The sequence below is a fragment of the Heteronotia binoei genome, chromosome 2, assembly GCF_032191835.1.
Source record: "Heteronotia binoei isolate CCM8104 ecotype False Entrance Well chromosome 2, APGP_CSIRO_Hbin_v1, whole genome shotgun sequence".
In the NCBI taxonomy this organism is placed as follows: domain Eukaryota; kingdom Metazoa; phylum Chordata; class Lepidosauria; order Squamata; family Gekkonidae; genus Heteronotia; species Heteronotia binoei.
Window position 1 is genome coordinate 150,937,815 of NC_083224.1, and position 17,618 is coordinate 150,955,432.

At 42.0% G+C, this 17,618-nt stretch overlaps 1 protein-coding gene across 2 annotated transcripts in view; it reads right to left on the reverse strand.

The window, feature by feature from the left end:
* ABCD3 (ATP binding cassette subfamily D member 3) overlaps positions 1 to 17,618 on the reverse strand; it is a 58,176-nt gene that overhangs the window by 20,625 nt on the left and 19,933 nt on the right. The window contains exons 2-5 of one of the 2 annotated variants that reach the window (XM_060232230.1): positions 12,344 to 12,374; positions 4,590 to 4,688; positions 3,671 to 3,759; positions 1,447 to 1,516 (exon numbers count right to left, since the gene is read on the reverse strand). In XM_060232230.1, the coding sequence (XP_060088213.1) occupies positions 1,447 to 1,516; positions 3,671 to 3,759; positions 4,590 to 4,688; positions 12,344 to 12,374 (289 nt within the window). Of the gene's footprint in view, positions 1 to 1,446; positions 1,517 to 2,810; positions 2,881 to 3,670; positions 3,760 to 4,589; positions 4,689 to 12,343; positions 12,375 to 17,618 lie in introns of both variants that reach the window. The other variant, XM_060232232.1, reaches the window with a different exon arrangement.

Sequence of the window (17,618 nt, forward strand, 5' to 3'; positions counted from 1 at the left end):
CTGCCTCTGCTTGATAAAACAAAATCAACATCTCCATAACAAGAAATTTTTCTTTTTATGAATATGGAAAGGTTTTTTAAAAGTACTTGGCATGTGGGTAAAACAGAACCCAATTAGCAGTGCAATCCTAGGCAGAGTGATATGTTTTCCTCTAGGTTGCCCATTAAAATCAATGGGCTTAGAACTGTGTTTAGAACTGCACTATAAGTTTTTTTTAATATCTCCAAGTGAATGTAATAAAGGGTACTGTATTAAGGATGTTTATTTATAATATAGCAGTGGTGTCAGAGGTCTATAACAATTTCTCAGATATCAGACTTTATAATGCACTTTTTACTTCAGTTTGCAGCCTTCCAGAAGTATGCATCTAAAAATAATTAATGTCTGGTTATATCAAAAGAAAAGCAGTGATGCCACTAAAATAATTTTCAAGATGTTGTGGCATTTATCGCCTACATGGGGGGGGGGGGGTGTTCCCAGCTTTTTAAAGCTTGTGGGCACCGTTGGAATTCTGGCCCAGGAAAGCGGGCACATCTATAAAATGGTTGCCACAGGAAGTGGAGCCAACCACAAAATGTCTGCCACAAAAGACATAACCTACTAGAACATGTCAGGGAGTGAGGTCATGCAGGTCATGTATAACTCTAATATTAATTCTTCAACATTTAAGGCAGAAACTCTGTTTAACAGGATGCCTTTTATAATTAACATACTGATTAAGAACAGTATGCACATACAAAGCTTACCTTCTGTCACACAATGAAGATCCTTATGCTGTGGAGAAAGCTGCTGCTTAAAAAAATCTACACAGCCAATCAGATCTCCAATGGCTAACCAGAAGTCCTGAAGGATAGAAATCCCACCTGGCCCCACCTACTTCCTAAAAACATTTGGCGAGTGCTGAGGACACCGCGGTACCATACCCTGCCCCTACACCTTGCATGAAGAGTTTCACTTTCCCAATTTAAATCTAATGGACCCAATTCTGAGTGACATCAAATGGCAGCACAAGGCTGAAATATCAGAGAATGGTCAACTACTTTATTGTGCTGTACTCAAGGTAATATAACATGGGCATGGGAAAGGCTTTTTAAAAACCCATTTTTATACTTCGTTTGAGGTCAATGATGGCCCCAAAGGGATATAAGAAGGGGAAAAGGCTATTTCAGAATATTTTTAAAAGCTTCCTTGAAATGCTGGGACTGATCTTTTGAATTACTTTTACCAAAGGAACAGCTAGATGAGTCCAGTAACACCTTCAGAGACCAACAAGATTTTTAGGGTATAAATTTGTGAGAGTCAAAGCTCCTGAAAGCTTACACCCCAAAATCTTGTTGGACTCTAAGGTGCCACTGGACTCAAAACTAGTTATTCTACTGCAGACCAATAAATCTACCCTTTGAATTTCTTACCAAAGGGATGTCAACAACAAAAAGCACCACTTACAGCAGGCATGGCAGCGATGAAGTTGAACAAGTACCTCTTGAAATCTTTCCTGCTGCGGCCAATGATAGCACTGCAAACCACCACATGCAAAATGTTAGTGGCAAGAGAAGCAAGTCCTACCCAGCAATGTTTTCCAAAATGAGGCAAGTTTAAAACAGAAAAAGAAAGTTCAATGAAAGCAGCAGGACCCCTTTCCCAGTACATAGGCATTACAGATGTGTTCCCACATCTGCTGACAAAGTGGCAACAAGTTTAATGAAGCCCATCTACCTTCTCCCCATTCTCATTGTAGTTCTATACACAGTGAACTACAGAAGCTGCTTATATCTTGAAGCCTTTGGTCCTTCAAATATTGTTATCTATCTTTAAAACAGGCACTACATATTACAAATGAGGGGCTGATACCCAATACAATAGCCTCAAGTCATGTCATCATCTTCCCTTGTTCTAAAATGTCTACTTCAACTCAAATGCTAAGTGTTGTTGGATCCCACAGATCCATCCCACTAAACACCTTTTACTAGTGGAAGAGTAACTCATTTCAGGACAATATGCTGTTCTTAGCAGAAGAGATCCACTGGATTCAACCCACTATATACACTACTCTGCCTCCAGTCCACTTCAGTAGCTTCTGTTAGTGGGAGCAAATTATGACACCAGGACATGGAGTAAGATTAGCTAGCTGTTACAGAGGGGGGAAGTGAAGGGAAAGGTCAGACTATATACAGGGATGAGGCTTTCAGAAGTATTCATATAATGCCACTGGCCCCAGTGAATATAAATGTTTTTGGAAAATCGGATTAGAACTGGAGAAAAGGGGTCACATCAAACTGTGAAAAGGGAAGGGGGGGCAGAGAGAAAAGCATATATATATTAAACTAGGGAGGACAGAAGATGGATAGAAAAACAATGGCAACTGCTTTAAAAAATTAGCTTGAGAGAGTTGAAATCACCTCTCTGCCCAGGATGAGTATTAACTGCTATTAATCTACTTCACAGCAAACTTTTGACATAGAACAGGAACTGATGAATGGAAATTTATTCTCTTTGTGCTCTTATAAACCAAGTTGGACAACAACATTTGTAGAGAAACCCAGATAAAAGTCTTTCTTTAAAGGAGGTGGAAAGCAAAAGGGAAGGTCACCCACGCCATTCAGTACAATCTGTATGAACGTACATTCTGAAGCAATTGAAATGAGAATGAAAGCCATAGTAGAACTGGAGACTGTGCAATTTAGTTGAAACTGTTCAAACTAAATCTTTGAAGGCATAAACCACTGGAGATGAGCACATTGCTTCAGTTATGCATCATTTACGAGCATAAGTATAATAGATGCATGCTTATATTTACAGTATTTGTTTACCAGTGGAATGGAAACTATAAATTTAATCATGTATTTCTTGAATAGTGAGATATCCCTGCTTACGATCGCACTGCAAGAAAAAAAAGTGTATGATTCAACACCTCTGTTACTGACTCTGTAACTATATTATTATATAGCACATAAGTGAAAAGCAATTACTACTGTAGAAAAATGTGCAAGAGAACAAATACATATGATAAGAATGATATCAATTGGTATTTTGTATCAGGTATTATTTTTACATATGGAGTTGGATCCAGACTAGATTTTCCCCTAACGGGAGGAGGCATAATCCCCTTCAGTTTTGGCCTTTGTGGTGCAGGCTTCCAACTGCCTCCCTCATGCTATTCTTGAGAATCCCATTCCCCAGAGGTAGCATTTTGGTGAGATCAATGGACTGCAGTGGAAGGCAAGGAAGTTCTTTGCTACTGAAATAAGAAAATTTAGTCTGGATCCCAACCAAGAACACAGGAATATTGCAGGCATATTGAAGAAGTAATTCTAAATGCAATAGTTCTCAAAACATTTATTTAAATATCTAATTAGAAACTTCCAAATAAACAAAAATGTCAAAAGTAGATCTCATTCATAATACCACCAACATCGTAGCCTAATTCTCCGGATATCACTCCTGCTCACAAGAGTACATTGCATTTAGAAAGTACATTCCTTAGAAATAAAGTATATTTGATGATGTGTGCCCTGACTGCACTATTTTAGTTTACTTGTATCCAGCTTCAGCTCATGACAGATTCCCTTTTCTGCAATCTTCGTCTTTAGGTACTGCATCACAAAATAGGTACTGCATCACAAAATTCAACATAGATCAGTGGTGAAAAAGACAAATAAAGTACACTTACCTCTCAATAACTGTTCCATTTTGAATCATCCAAATGTCACAGTATGTGCGAAGTATCAGCGTTATAGCAATTAGTATCAAATAACCTGTCTAAGTGATATGAGAGGGCAGAGTTTAGAGGCTACTATTATTTAGCATGCTCTACAGAAAGTTTACAGACTTTGCTAAATCACAAATAAATTACCATTACATTTCAAGGACAGATTTCCATCCAACCTTTCCTGTTCCTTGAGCATGCTGCAGACACCGCCTCCACTAGCCAACTACAACTGCTTCCTGTCTAAACCACTGGAACAATGCCAGGAAGCCATGACCTACACTAAAAAAAATCCTATTCATTCTTTTGGAACAGGAGCTATTTGATAAAATGGCACTGGCAAGGGCTGAGCCAGAGACCCTCAGGATGCTATGCAATAGGCATGAATTACTGCATAGAATCAGTTGGATGGGCTTTTTAAAAACAGTATCTCCCCTTCTTTTTTATACAATTCAAATAAATATTAAAAAATCATACACATTTGTCTCACTACAGCCAGTTTGGTGACTTCACTGAAATGGCTGTATAGTCTATAATTGAATTTAATATTGGAGCAGACTTCTTCCATGCAAGCTTGTAAATGTTGGCTGCTGGTATATTAAACAAGAGATTTTTAATCTGAGTTAAACAAAAAAAATGCACACAAAAACATTAGAAGTTGCAATATACCTGTCCACTCTGTGCTTCCCAATACTGACAGCATTTCCATAATTCATCATTATTCTGAGTTTATTTCAGGTCATCTGCCTAAATTAAACAAGTTATCCTTACTGAAAGCTAAGGTGCGGAACAGGAGCTATTTGATAAAATGGCACTGGCAAGAGATGTGATTTTCATAAATGAGATGACAGCAAAGAGCAAAGTTCTTCATTTTGTAGCTTACCTCTTTACAAAATGTTTTAGGGACCATTATTTTAAGAATGCGACATATTCTTCCAACAAAAACTCTGTCTACCATTGCTCGATCTTTCTTGACTTCTTTCTGCACAGGACAAGATTATCCAAGACAATAGTTTAGTTTTCAGTATGTTAGTCTGCTAGAACATTTACATTGTATTTGTTTACTAGGTTTAACAGAGTTGAATCATTGAATCACGTGATCTCTGAACAGCTATTAGATTTCTTTCCTTTTAAAAAAATCTATCAAACTGATTCTTCCAAGTGGGCATTGTATGTCTTCAAAGCGGGCATCGGTTGTCTTTTGAAATACTATCACTGAATATGCACTTTCTGAGAGTCTTCACTTTGCCATTTAGGGCCACTGCCAACTGGCATGGACCTACAAGAAAAGCCTGAAATGGAGGAGGGGAAGTTATACATGCTGTTGTAAACCCCAGGGAGGAAGGATGGAAGAAAAACACAAGAAATAAATAAAAGAAATGAAGCATATTACTTAGTTGGAAACAGATCCTTTTTAGAATCCTTAGGTAAAGGCTGTTAACAAATGCATGAACACACACATACCACATTTGTGGCGGGGGTGGGGGGGGGAGAAGCTGGAACATCCTCCTAGGTCTAGTAAAAGTTGAATACCATCTGGGATGAGTTTGTTTCCGCCTCTGTCTGCAGGTACTGAAGCCTGGAAGTGGCCAGAAGCACAAGCCCTGGGGAACAAACATAGCCTAGGGCCTTCATTAGCTAGTCCAGTGAATCAAAACCCACCCACAATGTATTGTTTTATTTAAACTCTATTGCTTAAATTGGTTGCTTTGGACATTTCTATAAACCACATTGGGTCCATTTGAGGGGGAAAACAGTATAAAAATGTTCTGATAAATAAATAATTGCTCCATGGGGAGGGGTGGGGGGGGAATGAACCTTCAACAATATTTTAATGTGTATGAGTGTGCAATAGCACCTATTCAAATGTGAACAAGAACATCAGTATCGTACTTTTAAAAGTGATACAAAATAGAAAATCACCACTCAAGCATCAGCAAATCCACTGACTGGCAGTCAATACTACACAGAGTTACTTCAGTCTAAGTCCTTTGATAAAAATAGACATACATGGATATAACTGCATAGTACTGCACTATAAAATGGAACAAATTGCCCTACTGCTTTCAGAAACGTAAAATCAAGTTTTCTAAATCTAATCAAATTGCTGATACTCATACAAGTCATTTCACAACATTTTATTCCTTTTAAAGTAGTTATTAAATCTACACACAAGAGGTATTTCATTTCCCTCCCCACTGTCTGCCTCCCTTGCTGAAATCACCACCTGCTAAAGTTGCCACCTCTATGTGGCACAGATTAAGCAAACCTAGAGTTGCAGCAGCACCAGTGGAGATGTGCACATAATAAGTAGTGCAACCAGTTTTTAATTGATGTTGTTCTGTTTTAATTATTTTATTAATGCATTCATATATTGCAGAATGCCCTATTTACTTTTGATTCACCCTGAGCCTGCTTGTGGGGAGGGCGGAATATAAATTTGAAAAAAAATAAAATAAAAATCAATCTGGGTAATTAAACCAAAGGTATTGGTTAGTAATAAACACACTACAGTACTTTGAAAGTATTTCTTCAAAGTGTTCAGTGGAATCACTACATTTTAATATTTATTTGGAGTACAGCCATCTCCGGTGCTTTATAAAGCTTAACATGACAGAATTACACCGGAGCAGAAAACAGGGGCTTAAATAGCCATGCTTTCTGTTCCCTGAGAAAACCCATGGGGAGCAGAAGGCAGGGTTTAAATGGAAGGGATAAAGACCCTTCCCAGGAGATCTTCTCTCCCTACCTTTAAGCTGGTGATGGCTCCATGCCCGTAAGATCTCTCCAACTTTCTGCTGGCCACTGTTTTTCAGGCTGTCTTCTGCAGTCCTTTTAAAGCATAAAGGGACTATAGAAGTCAGTGCAAAACAACTCTACAAGACAGCCCAAAAAAGCTTAGCTGTTTTTCTGGCTTTCTGAAAAATCCATTTAAAGGGACTGCAGTCCCTTTCAATGGAGTTTGCAGGGCCATGAAATGAATAAACCAGTTTGACTTGTTAACAAGCCTCCCTTTGGTTTGGAGTGCAATCCATGGGCAGCCAGGAACTCCAAACCAAACCACCTTTTCCTGGCCTGTGCCCATCTCTAGAGCTAGTCATCTTAACATTCTCCTCCCGAGCTTAAAAAGCTATAGTGGCTCCCACATACCTGCTATTAAGCTGCACAGAGCCCTACTTCACTGCGGGATCTGGTACAAGTAGGGGTCCTGCCTAGCTCTTTCAGTTTCAATCCTTATTTCAGAACACATGCCCAGCACTATCTTGATTCAACAGAATGTGTTTCATCTTGAATTCTCATTCAGAATAAGAAAGCCCAATGAAATTAAATTTTACCAGAGGCAGCCCTAAGGCCAAAGATCTTAGAAGATTTAACTTTCTAAAGCATGAGCCTGGATTGCCTTGGCTAGTTCAGACAGCTGGATGAGCATCTATATGATCTGCATTTCAGCTATAAACAATTAGTAATTTAGATGAAGTTGGGAGTGAAAACTGGCAGAAGGAACGTCACCTATTTGAGATATGCAGATTACACATTACTGACAGAAAACAATGAAGGCTTGAAACAACTCCTGATGAAGTTTAAAGCAGAAACTGACAAAGCAGGATTACATCTGTACACGGAGAAGATGAAATTACTATTAGGGAATTACACAACTTTAAAGCCAAAATTGTTCAAAGTTTTCTATTCCTTGGCTCCATCATCTATTCTCTACAACAGATACCCTGTGAGATAGGTGGGGCTGAGAGAACTCTTACAGCAGCTGCCCTTTCAAAGACAACTCCTACAAGAGCTATGGCTGATGCAAGGCCATTCCAGCACCTGCAACTGGAGGAGTGGGGACTCAAATCAGGTTCTCCTAGATAAAGAGTCCACGCACTTAATCACTACACCAAACTGGCTCGCACACTGGAATGACCCTGCTAGGCAAACTAAACGGTTGCCTAGGGCACCAAGAGGCGGGGGCGGCAAATTGGGCTCTCGCTCCCCCCTCCTCCCTCCCCACTGCTGCTCCCCACTGCCCCCACCCCAGCCAATCTGCACACAACTTGGAGGGATGGTCCCTTCAAATGTGTTTTGAAAGCCACAGCACGAGTGAACCTGAAAGGGTAAACCTTCTGGGTTCACTTGTGTCATAGCTTGCAAAACACATTTAAAGAGACAGCCGCTTTAAATGTGTTAAGCTTCTTCTGTCCTGTGGTTTAAACTGCGGATTAGGAGAAGCTGTGATTAAGTATTGCCATGCCAACCCAAATAAAAGCCGAAAAAGACCAGCTTTTATCAGGATTCCCTATTTTCAGGACCGGCGTGTGGGAGTTGGCTAAGTAGGCGGCCACCTTGGGCGCCACTTCGCCACAGGGGCAGGCGCCCCCTCCCCATCCCTACCAACTCAGCGCGCAGCAGCAGCCAAGTTAGGGCTTCCATTGGCAGGCTGGCTGGTTGGTGCAAGATGGGGAGGCAGGGTGGGCGGCAGCGGCATGCTTGAAGCCCGAGGGCCAGTGGCATCCCCAGCCGGGTTGGGTGCAGTTTCCATGGTGCTGGAGGAACTGGTCCTGTGCCTGGCATGGCTGGCCAAGGGGGAAGGCAGGTGGAAGGGCTGGTGGGGGCTCCATTGTGCGTGCTGGCAAGGCTGGTTGGAGGACAGAGGGGGTGGCTGGACAATGGGGCTCCACGCTCGCCTGCCTTCCCGACTGGGGTGCCTGGCTGGCTGGGGTGGCTTTGTTCCAGATGGGGAGCCCAGGAACCCTCCTCTGTTTCAAAGGTCTCTTGCCGGCTCCCTTTGAAGCAAGGGAGGGCTAGGCTGAGCACTCATGCGAAGCATGTACAAGAAGACCCCAGGAGGGAGCGGGAATCAGGGTGCGCCCTAGAGGTGCCAGAACCCCTAAGTGCCAGGCCTGCCTATATCAGTAGCCAACTACAGATTAGAGAATCAGATTTGGTTTAGGAAATTTGACTCTGTAAATACCAAATGCATACTCATAATTATACATATGGAACTTCAAAAGGCTTTTGACAAGGTATCTTACCACAGACTCTGGAGGGGTCTGTGGTGTCATGGGATAAGAGGGCAGGTTCTCATATGGATTAAAAACTGGGTAAATGACAGGAAGCAAAGAGTAAGAATAAATGGACAGTTCTCACAATGGAGGGAAGTAAGTATTGGGGTCCCACAAGGATCAATACCATTTAATGTAGAAAAAGCCCAGTACTATTTAATGTATTCATAAATTATCTGGAAGTAGGAGGTGAGTAGTGTAGTGGCCAAGCTGGCAGAGGACAAAATTATTCAGGATTATGAAAACCAAGGCTGACTGTGAAGAGCTCCAAGACGACCTCCACAAACTGGGTGAATGGGAAACAATGTGGCAAATGAAGTTTAATGTTGTTAAGGGTAAAATGATGGCTTTTGATAAGGTTCCACATACTATCCTTGTTGACAGTTGGTAAAATGTGGTTTGGATCCTGTTACCGTTCAGTGGATCTGTAACTGGTTGACAGATCCCACCCCAAGAGTGCTTGTGAATAGTTCCTCATCCTCTTGGAGAGGAGTGACAAGTACAGGGCCGGCCCGACGCCCTGGGATACCCTAGGCAGACTTGCTGCCTGACGTCCTCCTCCAAAATGTGTCCCCACAGCTTCTCCCCTACAGCTCCATGCCCCCTCCCCTCCGCGCCCCCTCCCTCCCTTCCCCACGTATCAATGCCAGAACCAGTTCTAACGCCGCATTCCGGTACACCCCCCCCCCCGCTCTCTGCCAGACCCCCCAGCACTCCGCTGGCCTGCCTGATGCGGCTAAAAGTGGTGGTGCTCTGCTCAGTCTCTCCCTGCCCCCTGCTTGTCACCGGCCAAAAGTAAGTTTTCCCAGCTTCGCAGCTCGTGCCTGCGCGTTTTAACATGCAGGCACGAGCTGCGACTTCAGCAAAGCTTATTTGTAGCCAGCAATGAGCAGAGGGAAGGGAGCAAGCGGGTGCCGCCGCTTTTAGCTGCATTGGATAGGCCAGCAGAGCACTGGGGGCGCATGCAGGGGGGGTGGGACGGAGCGCGGGGGGTGGGCAGCGGCCCGGAGGGGGCTAGCAGCAGCCGCAGCAGTGGGGAGGAAGGAGGGGGGAGCGAGAGCCCAATTTGCCGCCCCCCGCCTCTTGGTGCCCTAGGCAACCGCTTAGTTTGCCTAGCAGGAGTGCCGGCCCTGGACAAGTGGAGTGCCTCAAGGATCTGTCCTGTTTTGTTCAACATCTTTATAAATTATTTGGATGAAGGAACAGAGGGAATTTACAGATGATACGAAATTCGGAGGTGCTGCAAACACAGAAGAAGACAGAAACAGGATACAGGATGACCCTGACAGGCTGGAAAACTATGCTAAAATCAATAAAACGAATTTTATGAGGGGTAAATGTAAAGTTCTGCATTTAGGTAGGAAAAATCCAATGCATGGTTATAGGATGGGGGAGACTTGTCTTAGCAGTAGTATGTACGAAAAGGATCTAGGGGTCTTAGTGGATAATACGCTGAACATGAGTCAACAGTGTGATGCAGTGGCTAAAAAGGCAAATGCAATTTTGGGCTGTATCAACAGAAGTATAGTGCCCAGATCACGTGATGTGATGGTATCGCTTTACTCTGCTCTGGTAAGACCTCACCTGGAGATTGTGTTCAGTTTTAGGCATCGCATTTTAAGAAGGATATAAACAAGCTGGAACAGGTCCAGAGGAGAGCAACGAAGATGATGAGGGGTCTGGAGACCAAGTCCTATGAGGAAAGGCTGAACGAGCTGGGTATGTTTAGCCTGGAGAGGAGGTGGCTGAGAGGCAATATGATCACCATCTTCAAGGATTTGAAGGACTGTCATATAGAGGATGGTGTGGAATTGTTTTTTGTGGCCCCAGAAGGTAGGAGCAGAACCGATGGGTTGAAATTAAATCAAGAGTTTCTGGCTCAACGTTAGGAAGAACTTCCTGACCGTTAGAGCGATTCCTCAGTGGAACAGGCTTCCTGGGGAGGTGGTGGGCTCTCCTTCCTTGGAGGTTTTTAAACAGAGGCTAGCTGGCCATCTGACAGCCATGAAGATCCTGTGAATTTAGGGGAAGGTGTTTGTGAGTTTCCTGCATTGTGCAGGGGGTTGGACTAGATGAGCCTAGAGGTCCCTTCCAACTCTTTGATTCTGTGACATTGGGATTAAAAATTCCAGCTTCAAGCATAGGTTAATGGGGTCTGAAAGTGCTGAGACTGAGAGGAGAAACTATCTTGGGGTCATAGTGGATAGTTCAATGAAAGTTCCAATGCAGTGTGCTGCAGTGGTGAAAAAGGAAAACTGTATCTTAAAAAGGTAAAAGGTAAAATCCCCTGCGCAGAGTGGTAAAGCTGCAGGACTGCAGTCAGAGCAGTCTGCTCACAACCTGAGTTCAATCCCAGCAGAAGCTGGGTTTTCAGGTAGCCGGCTCCAGGTTGACTCAGCCTTCTGAGGTCAGTAAAATGAGTACCCAGCTTGCTGGGGGGAAAGTGTAGATGACTGGGGAAGGCAATGGCAAACCACCCCGTAAAAAGTCTGCCGTGAAAACGTTGTGAAAATGACTGGTGCTTGCACAGGGCACTACCTTTACCTTTTAAAGCCCCTGTGCAAGCGGCAGTTGTTTCTGACTCTGGGGTGATGTTGTTTTCACGTTTTCGTGGCAGACTTTTTTATGGGGTGATTTGCCATTGCCTTCCCCAGTCATTTACACTTTGCCCCCAGCAAGCCGGATACTCATTTTACCGACATGGGAAGGATGGAAGGTTGAGTCAACCTTGAGCCGGTTACCTGAACCCAGCTTCCACCGGGATCCAACTTAGAGCTTAGACTGCAGTACTGCAGCTTACCATTATGCGCCACGGGGCTCTTAAACTTTATGTTACAGGTTATTAAAAAGGGATTGAGAATGAAATGGCCAATACTTTAATGCCTCTGTATAGATCTATGCTGTGGCCTCATTTGTAATACTATGTACAGTTCTTGTCACTGTATCTCCAAAAGGACATTGCAGAGCTGGAAAAAGTACAGAAGAGGGCAACCAAGATGCTCAGGAGGATGGAGCATGTTCCCTAGCAGGAAAGGCTGAAGAATCTTGGGGGTGGAGCCTGATAGAAGTTTATAAAATTATGAATAGGGTGGAGGGAGTTGACAAAGAAAAAAAATTATCCCTCTCCCAAAATACTAGACCTTGAGGGTGTCCAATGAAACTGATGGACAGTAGGTTTAGGATGGACAAAAGGAAACAGAACTTTACACAGAGAACAATTAAAATGTGGAATTTGCTGCCAGAGTGTGTAGTGATGGCCACAGGAATAAACAGCTTTAAAAGGGGATTAGACTGATTCGTGGAGGATAAGTCTGTTAATGGCTACTACCCATGGTGGTGGAAGGGATGCAGTAATCAATAATTTAGGAGCACTACTTCTCTGAATCCCAGAGCCAGGAGGCAGTACTAGGGGAAAGCCTTAGCCTCTATATTGTTGATGGCTATCTAGAGAACTGGTTGGCCACTGTGTGAGACAGGATGCTGGACTAGATGGACTACCTGTCTGATTCAGCAGGGCTCTTCTTATGTCACTATAAACTGGAAATGACTTAATGACACTTAACACATACATAATACTCACCTCATTGCTTGATGCTCTTCCATTTTTCTTTCTGAAAAAAGATAATTATTTTAGGCTTTTTAAAAAAATGCAGAACAAATGTTCTTTAAACAATACCCAATTAAAAAGGCAAAATCATGAAGCTGTTTGACATCCTATTTGCCAGAGCAAATATAATATATATTTTAAATGAAAGTTTACCACAATGTATGAAACAATTTATTTTTCTTCCATTTATACTGCCACTATATGAGGACTAAAATGAACTATTCAGAAATGCTCACCTGATATTATAATCTAACAGGAATATATATCTTGTCTTTGCTACATGGCCTTAACTTAAATGACAATAGACCACACAACATTCCAAAAACTTCCCCCTTTTTGTTGAAGAATAAAAGCAGAGTTTGCTATTGTTTCCTATGATTAAGGGTAAAATAAGAACTATAAGTTTTAACCCAGAGAGCTACACATGCACAAACACTATGTGCTACAAGCCAGTTTGGTGTAGTGGTTAAATGTGCCAACTCATATCTGGGAGAACTAGGTTTGATTCCCCCCTCCTCCAACATGCACCTGATGAGGTGACCTTGAGTTAGGCGCAAGTTACCGCAGAGCTGTTTCTCTCCAGCGTAATTTCTGTTAGAGCTCTCTCAGCTCCATCTACCTCACAGGGTATCTGTTGCAGGGAGGTGAGATGAAAGGAGATTGTAAACTGCTCTGAGACTTCCTTGGGTAGTTGTGATATAAATCCAATCTCCTCTTCTTATATAGATACAATATATCAATTCTGTGTGTGTGTGTACACACACACAATGCAAATATATACATACTATTTGATGGATCATACCCAGAATGCTACCATTTCATACTACCATGCTACCATTTGAAGGTTTTTGCTTGCTTGGTCTGGTCTTCTTCAGGACATTAGTTCAATTATAGAGTTTTGCACAGCAACCTCCAAAAGGTGATGACAACATCTAGTCAGGACACATTCTCAGGTAATCCAGAAGATTACCTCATACTCCTTTTCCATCCTATGGACTACAAGTTCTCATGAGACGCTAATTACCATACTTCCATCTCTGGCCTTGAAGATAAGGGTTGTGTAGGCCAAGAGACCAATTAATAACACCTGCAAGATGGACCAGGCTAATTACCATTCATGTTAACCCTTGCGGGGAGGCCAGGAGTGTTTGCCTCATACTTGCTATTAGCTTTTTGGACCTAAACTTGAAAGCTTAGCTCTCTCCCATACAGACATCAAACCCACAGATAATTTTCCTATTACTTTCCCTCGAAACTTTTCCTCTCTGCCCTCTCACCCTCACTTGAGCCATATCTGTCCAGAGATCTCCTTCAGTGCAACCCAATCTTCCATTTCCCTGCCTCCATAGAGAGGGAAGCTGAAAAATCTAAACAAGCTACTTCTTCCAGTGAACCATCAACAAAGGTGAACATTGGTCTCCATGACACAACTCTTACCAGGCTCCTCTGAAAACAGACAAATAAAGCAGTCTCTGGTCCAGAGATGTGAGGTAAAAAAATTGACCAAACTGAAAACTTTTCATTGCTTTATTTTCCCTGTGGAAAATTTTCTTATTTTCTTATTTCATAAAAGTTAACAATGATGGAAGCCATTGCCATTAAAATACTAGGCTTGGTTGGCACTTTCAAATTTGTAATACTTTTTCCATGTTATTATCCCTAGAAATTGGGTGACACAGTCAATGTAGGTGTTTCTTATCTGTAAATCTGGAGACGTATGAAAATAACAAATATACATATTTATCCAAATCTTTAAAATGTAGCTATGAGTTCTCCTAATTGGCTATGCTGATCAAATCAAATTCAGAGCTAAAGTTCTTGCACAGTGGAATGGATATTTAATTACCAATTTGATAAGGAACTAACATAAAGAAAGTGATGAAACAAGTAATCCAAGGGACATTACAGAGCACAACAGTTACAGTGAAACTGTTGTGCCACTGTGACCTCTGTAGAAGAGTGTTAAATTCAGCTGGGTAAGTGGGAAATCACATCTGCTTATATAGTTCTCTGGATATATTTTATTTATTTATTATTTTAAGTGCTTTTTGGTTATTTTCTTAAATTTAACTGAAGTAAAAGTACATGCTTAGTCATCTCTTAGTGCTATTAATTGCACTCTTAGTGCTATTTTTCAAATAAAAATAATTTCCATATTTGAATTACTTGAACAATAACCTTTAAACCACACAGAAATTACTTTTCCCTCCTTACAAGCTAAATCAGACCACACTTTCTTTAGGACATCAGAAACTTTTCTGGAAAGCCTTGGATTCAATATTTTTCTGAAAACCAGTATCAATCTTATGGCCATAACATGAAATAATTTTGAAAATTAGGACCAAGAAAGTAGGGGTGTGTAGGAGCAAATCCAGACATGCAAAGGTCTGGAGGAATCACAAGTGTCCCCCCCCCCCAACTTTTTAATGGAAAAATTGCAAGTTTGGGGGAGGAATAAAAAAAAGACTACTGTGAATTATTCTCTTCTGCAGAGAGAATGCTGTTTAAGATGATACTCAGAATATGCAGCAAAGATCATTACATATTACCTACAGCATTAAATAATGAAAATCCACATCCTCACTATAGACACACACACACGTTTTTAAAAATGTGACAAATTTTGCCCACAATGATTATACTGGATTTATACTCAACCTTTCCTCATGGTTTAATGTCCTCAATATGTTACAAGTACAGTATTTTTTTTAATGTTACACATTTAACTCTGTATCCAAATATGCTTCTAACCCTATTATCACCAGTCTTGTTCAAATGCCATACCTTTTTCCCACTATAAAAATCTGTGTTATCTATTTTCAACTTCTATTTTTCCTAATTTCAGATGACAACTAAGATATGTGTTCTAAGGTTTCAAGTGTGCAACAGCTGGCTGCTCCTTCTCTTTAGTATTAGGAATATTTACAATTTTGCTTGTAGAAAACTAAGCCATTTATGCTTTTAAATTCAATAAGAAAGAATTTTGCAGAAGACCTAGCCAGCAAAGCAGTCTTGTTCACTTCCAGAGAACAGAAAATCAAATCAATTAGTATCTCCTGCTTCTCTAGTGAATATGTTGGAGAACTAGATACCTTATTTTGAGGATTAATCTTAGGGCACTCCTTAGTCGCAATTTGCTCTGTCTGTAGCCCCTCTATTCCCTGTCTTAATTCCTTTCTTACAGGTAGCATTGAAAAAAGTGGGGTCCTTGCCCTGTGAAAATCCCATGTTTTTAACAAATGCCGCCTTAAAAAACTAACAAAGGAATCCTTGTCAGGGGTGGAGGATCTAACTTAACTGTATCCAGGGATTTTTTCAGCCGGAACGCACCAGAACATTGTTCTGGCTGGGCCGGGCAGCGTTCTGGCTCAGCCTCATCGACTTCCCCCGCTGTCTGGCGGGGCACAGGGAGGCCAGTTGCACTTGCGCAGAGGCCTCCTGACACCCGGGTGTCTGGCGGGGCTCAGGGAGGCCTGCTGTGCTTGCGCAGGGGCATCTCAACGTCACGCTGTCTGGCTGGGTTTGGGGAGGCCTGCCACGCTTGCGCTGGGGCCTCCCAACATCTGTGTGTCCAACGGAGCTCGAACAGGCCTGCTGCGCTTGGGCGGGGCCTCCCAACATCCAGGTGGCCGGTGGGGCTCAAGGGGCCAAGCTGCAAAGCCGGGGTTTTGTGGGAGTCAGCACTTTTACAGGTGAGTTGCTTGCATCCCCTTTCTTTCCGTCTTTTTATTTTTTCCTTTCTTTTCTCTTTCTTTCTTGCTTTTTTCTCTCCTTCCCTCCCTTTTCCTTTCTTCCTATTTCATTTTTCTTTCTTTTTTCTCTCTGCTTCCAACTGTCTCCCCCTCCCTCCCTCCCTCCCTTTCATTCATTCATTATTTCTTTCTTTTTGTCAGTCTTTCTTTCTTTCCAACTCTCTCTCCCCTTTCATTCATGCATCTTCTTTCTGTCAGTCCCTTTCATTCATTCATTATTTCTTTTTGGCAGTGTTCTTTCTTTCTAACTCTCTCCCCCCATTCATTCATTTTTTCTTTCTGTCAATCCCTTTCATTCATTCATTTTTTCTTTCTTTTTGACAGTGTTCTTTTTTTCTTCCTTCCTCCTTCCTTCCCTCCCTCCTCTTCCTTTCCTTCTTCCTTTCTTTTCCACTCCTTCACTCTTCTGTCAATATTTCTTTTTCCCTGTTTGCCTTATTTCCCTCTCTCTCTTTCCAACTCTCTTTTCCCCTTTCCCCTTTCATTCATTCATTCAGTCTCTTCTCCTGTCTGTTTGCTTTCTTTCTTTAAGCACTACACCATGCTGGCTGTGTAGTAGTGCGTTGGAATTTGATTTTTTTTCCTGGGATTGCTATATATTTATGGCATGTGTGTGTGTGTGTGTGTATATATGACTTTTTCCAATGCTAGAATATCTTTTTTGAGGTGTGATGACCAGAATTGTTACCACAGCCCAAAAAAGACATTATTCAGTTTTGGTGATGTCAGAGGTCTGGCCTAGTATGCAAATGACGGTGATGTCAGAGGTGTGGCCTCGCATACAAAAAAAGCCCTGACCATATCTCACCTCAGGAGCCCAGGAATCCATGAAACATAAGAACATAATAGAAGCCATGTTGGATCAGGCCAGTGGCCCATCCAGTCCAACACTCTGTGTCACACAGTGGCCAAAAAATTATATATATATACACAGACACACACACACACACTGTGGCTAATAGCCACTGATGGACCTCTGCTCCATATTTTTATCTAACCCCCTCTTGAAACTGTCTATGCTTGTAGCTGCTACCACCTCCTGTGGCAGTGAATTCCACATGTTAATTACCCTTTGGGTGAAGAAGTACTTCCTTTTATCTGTTTTAACCTGACTGCTCAGCAATTTAATCGAATGCCCATGAGTTCCTGTATTGTGAGAAAGGGAGAAAAGTACTTCTTTCTCTACTTTCTCCATCCCATGCATTATCTTGTAAACCTCTATCATGTCACCCTGCAGTCAACATTTCTCCAAGCTAAAGAGCCCCAAGCGTTTTAACCTTTCTTCATAGAGAAAGTGTTCCAACCCTTTAATCATTCTAGTTGCCCTTTTCTGGACTTTTTCCAATGCTATAATATTCTTTTTGAGGTGCGGTGACCAGAATTGCACACAGTATTCCAAATGAGACCGCACCATCGATTTATACAGGGGCATTATGATACTGGCTGATTTGTTTTCAATTCCCTTCCTAATAATACCCAGCATGGCGTTGGCCTTT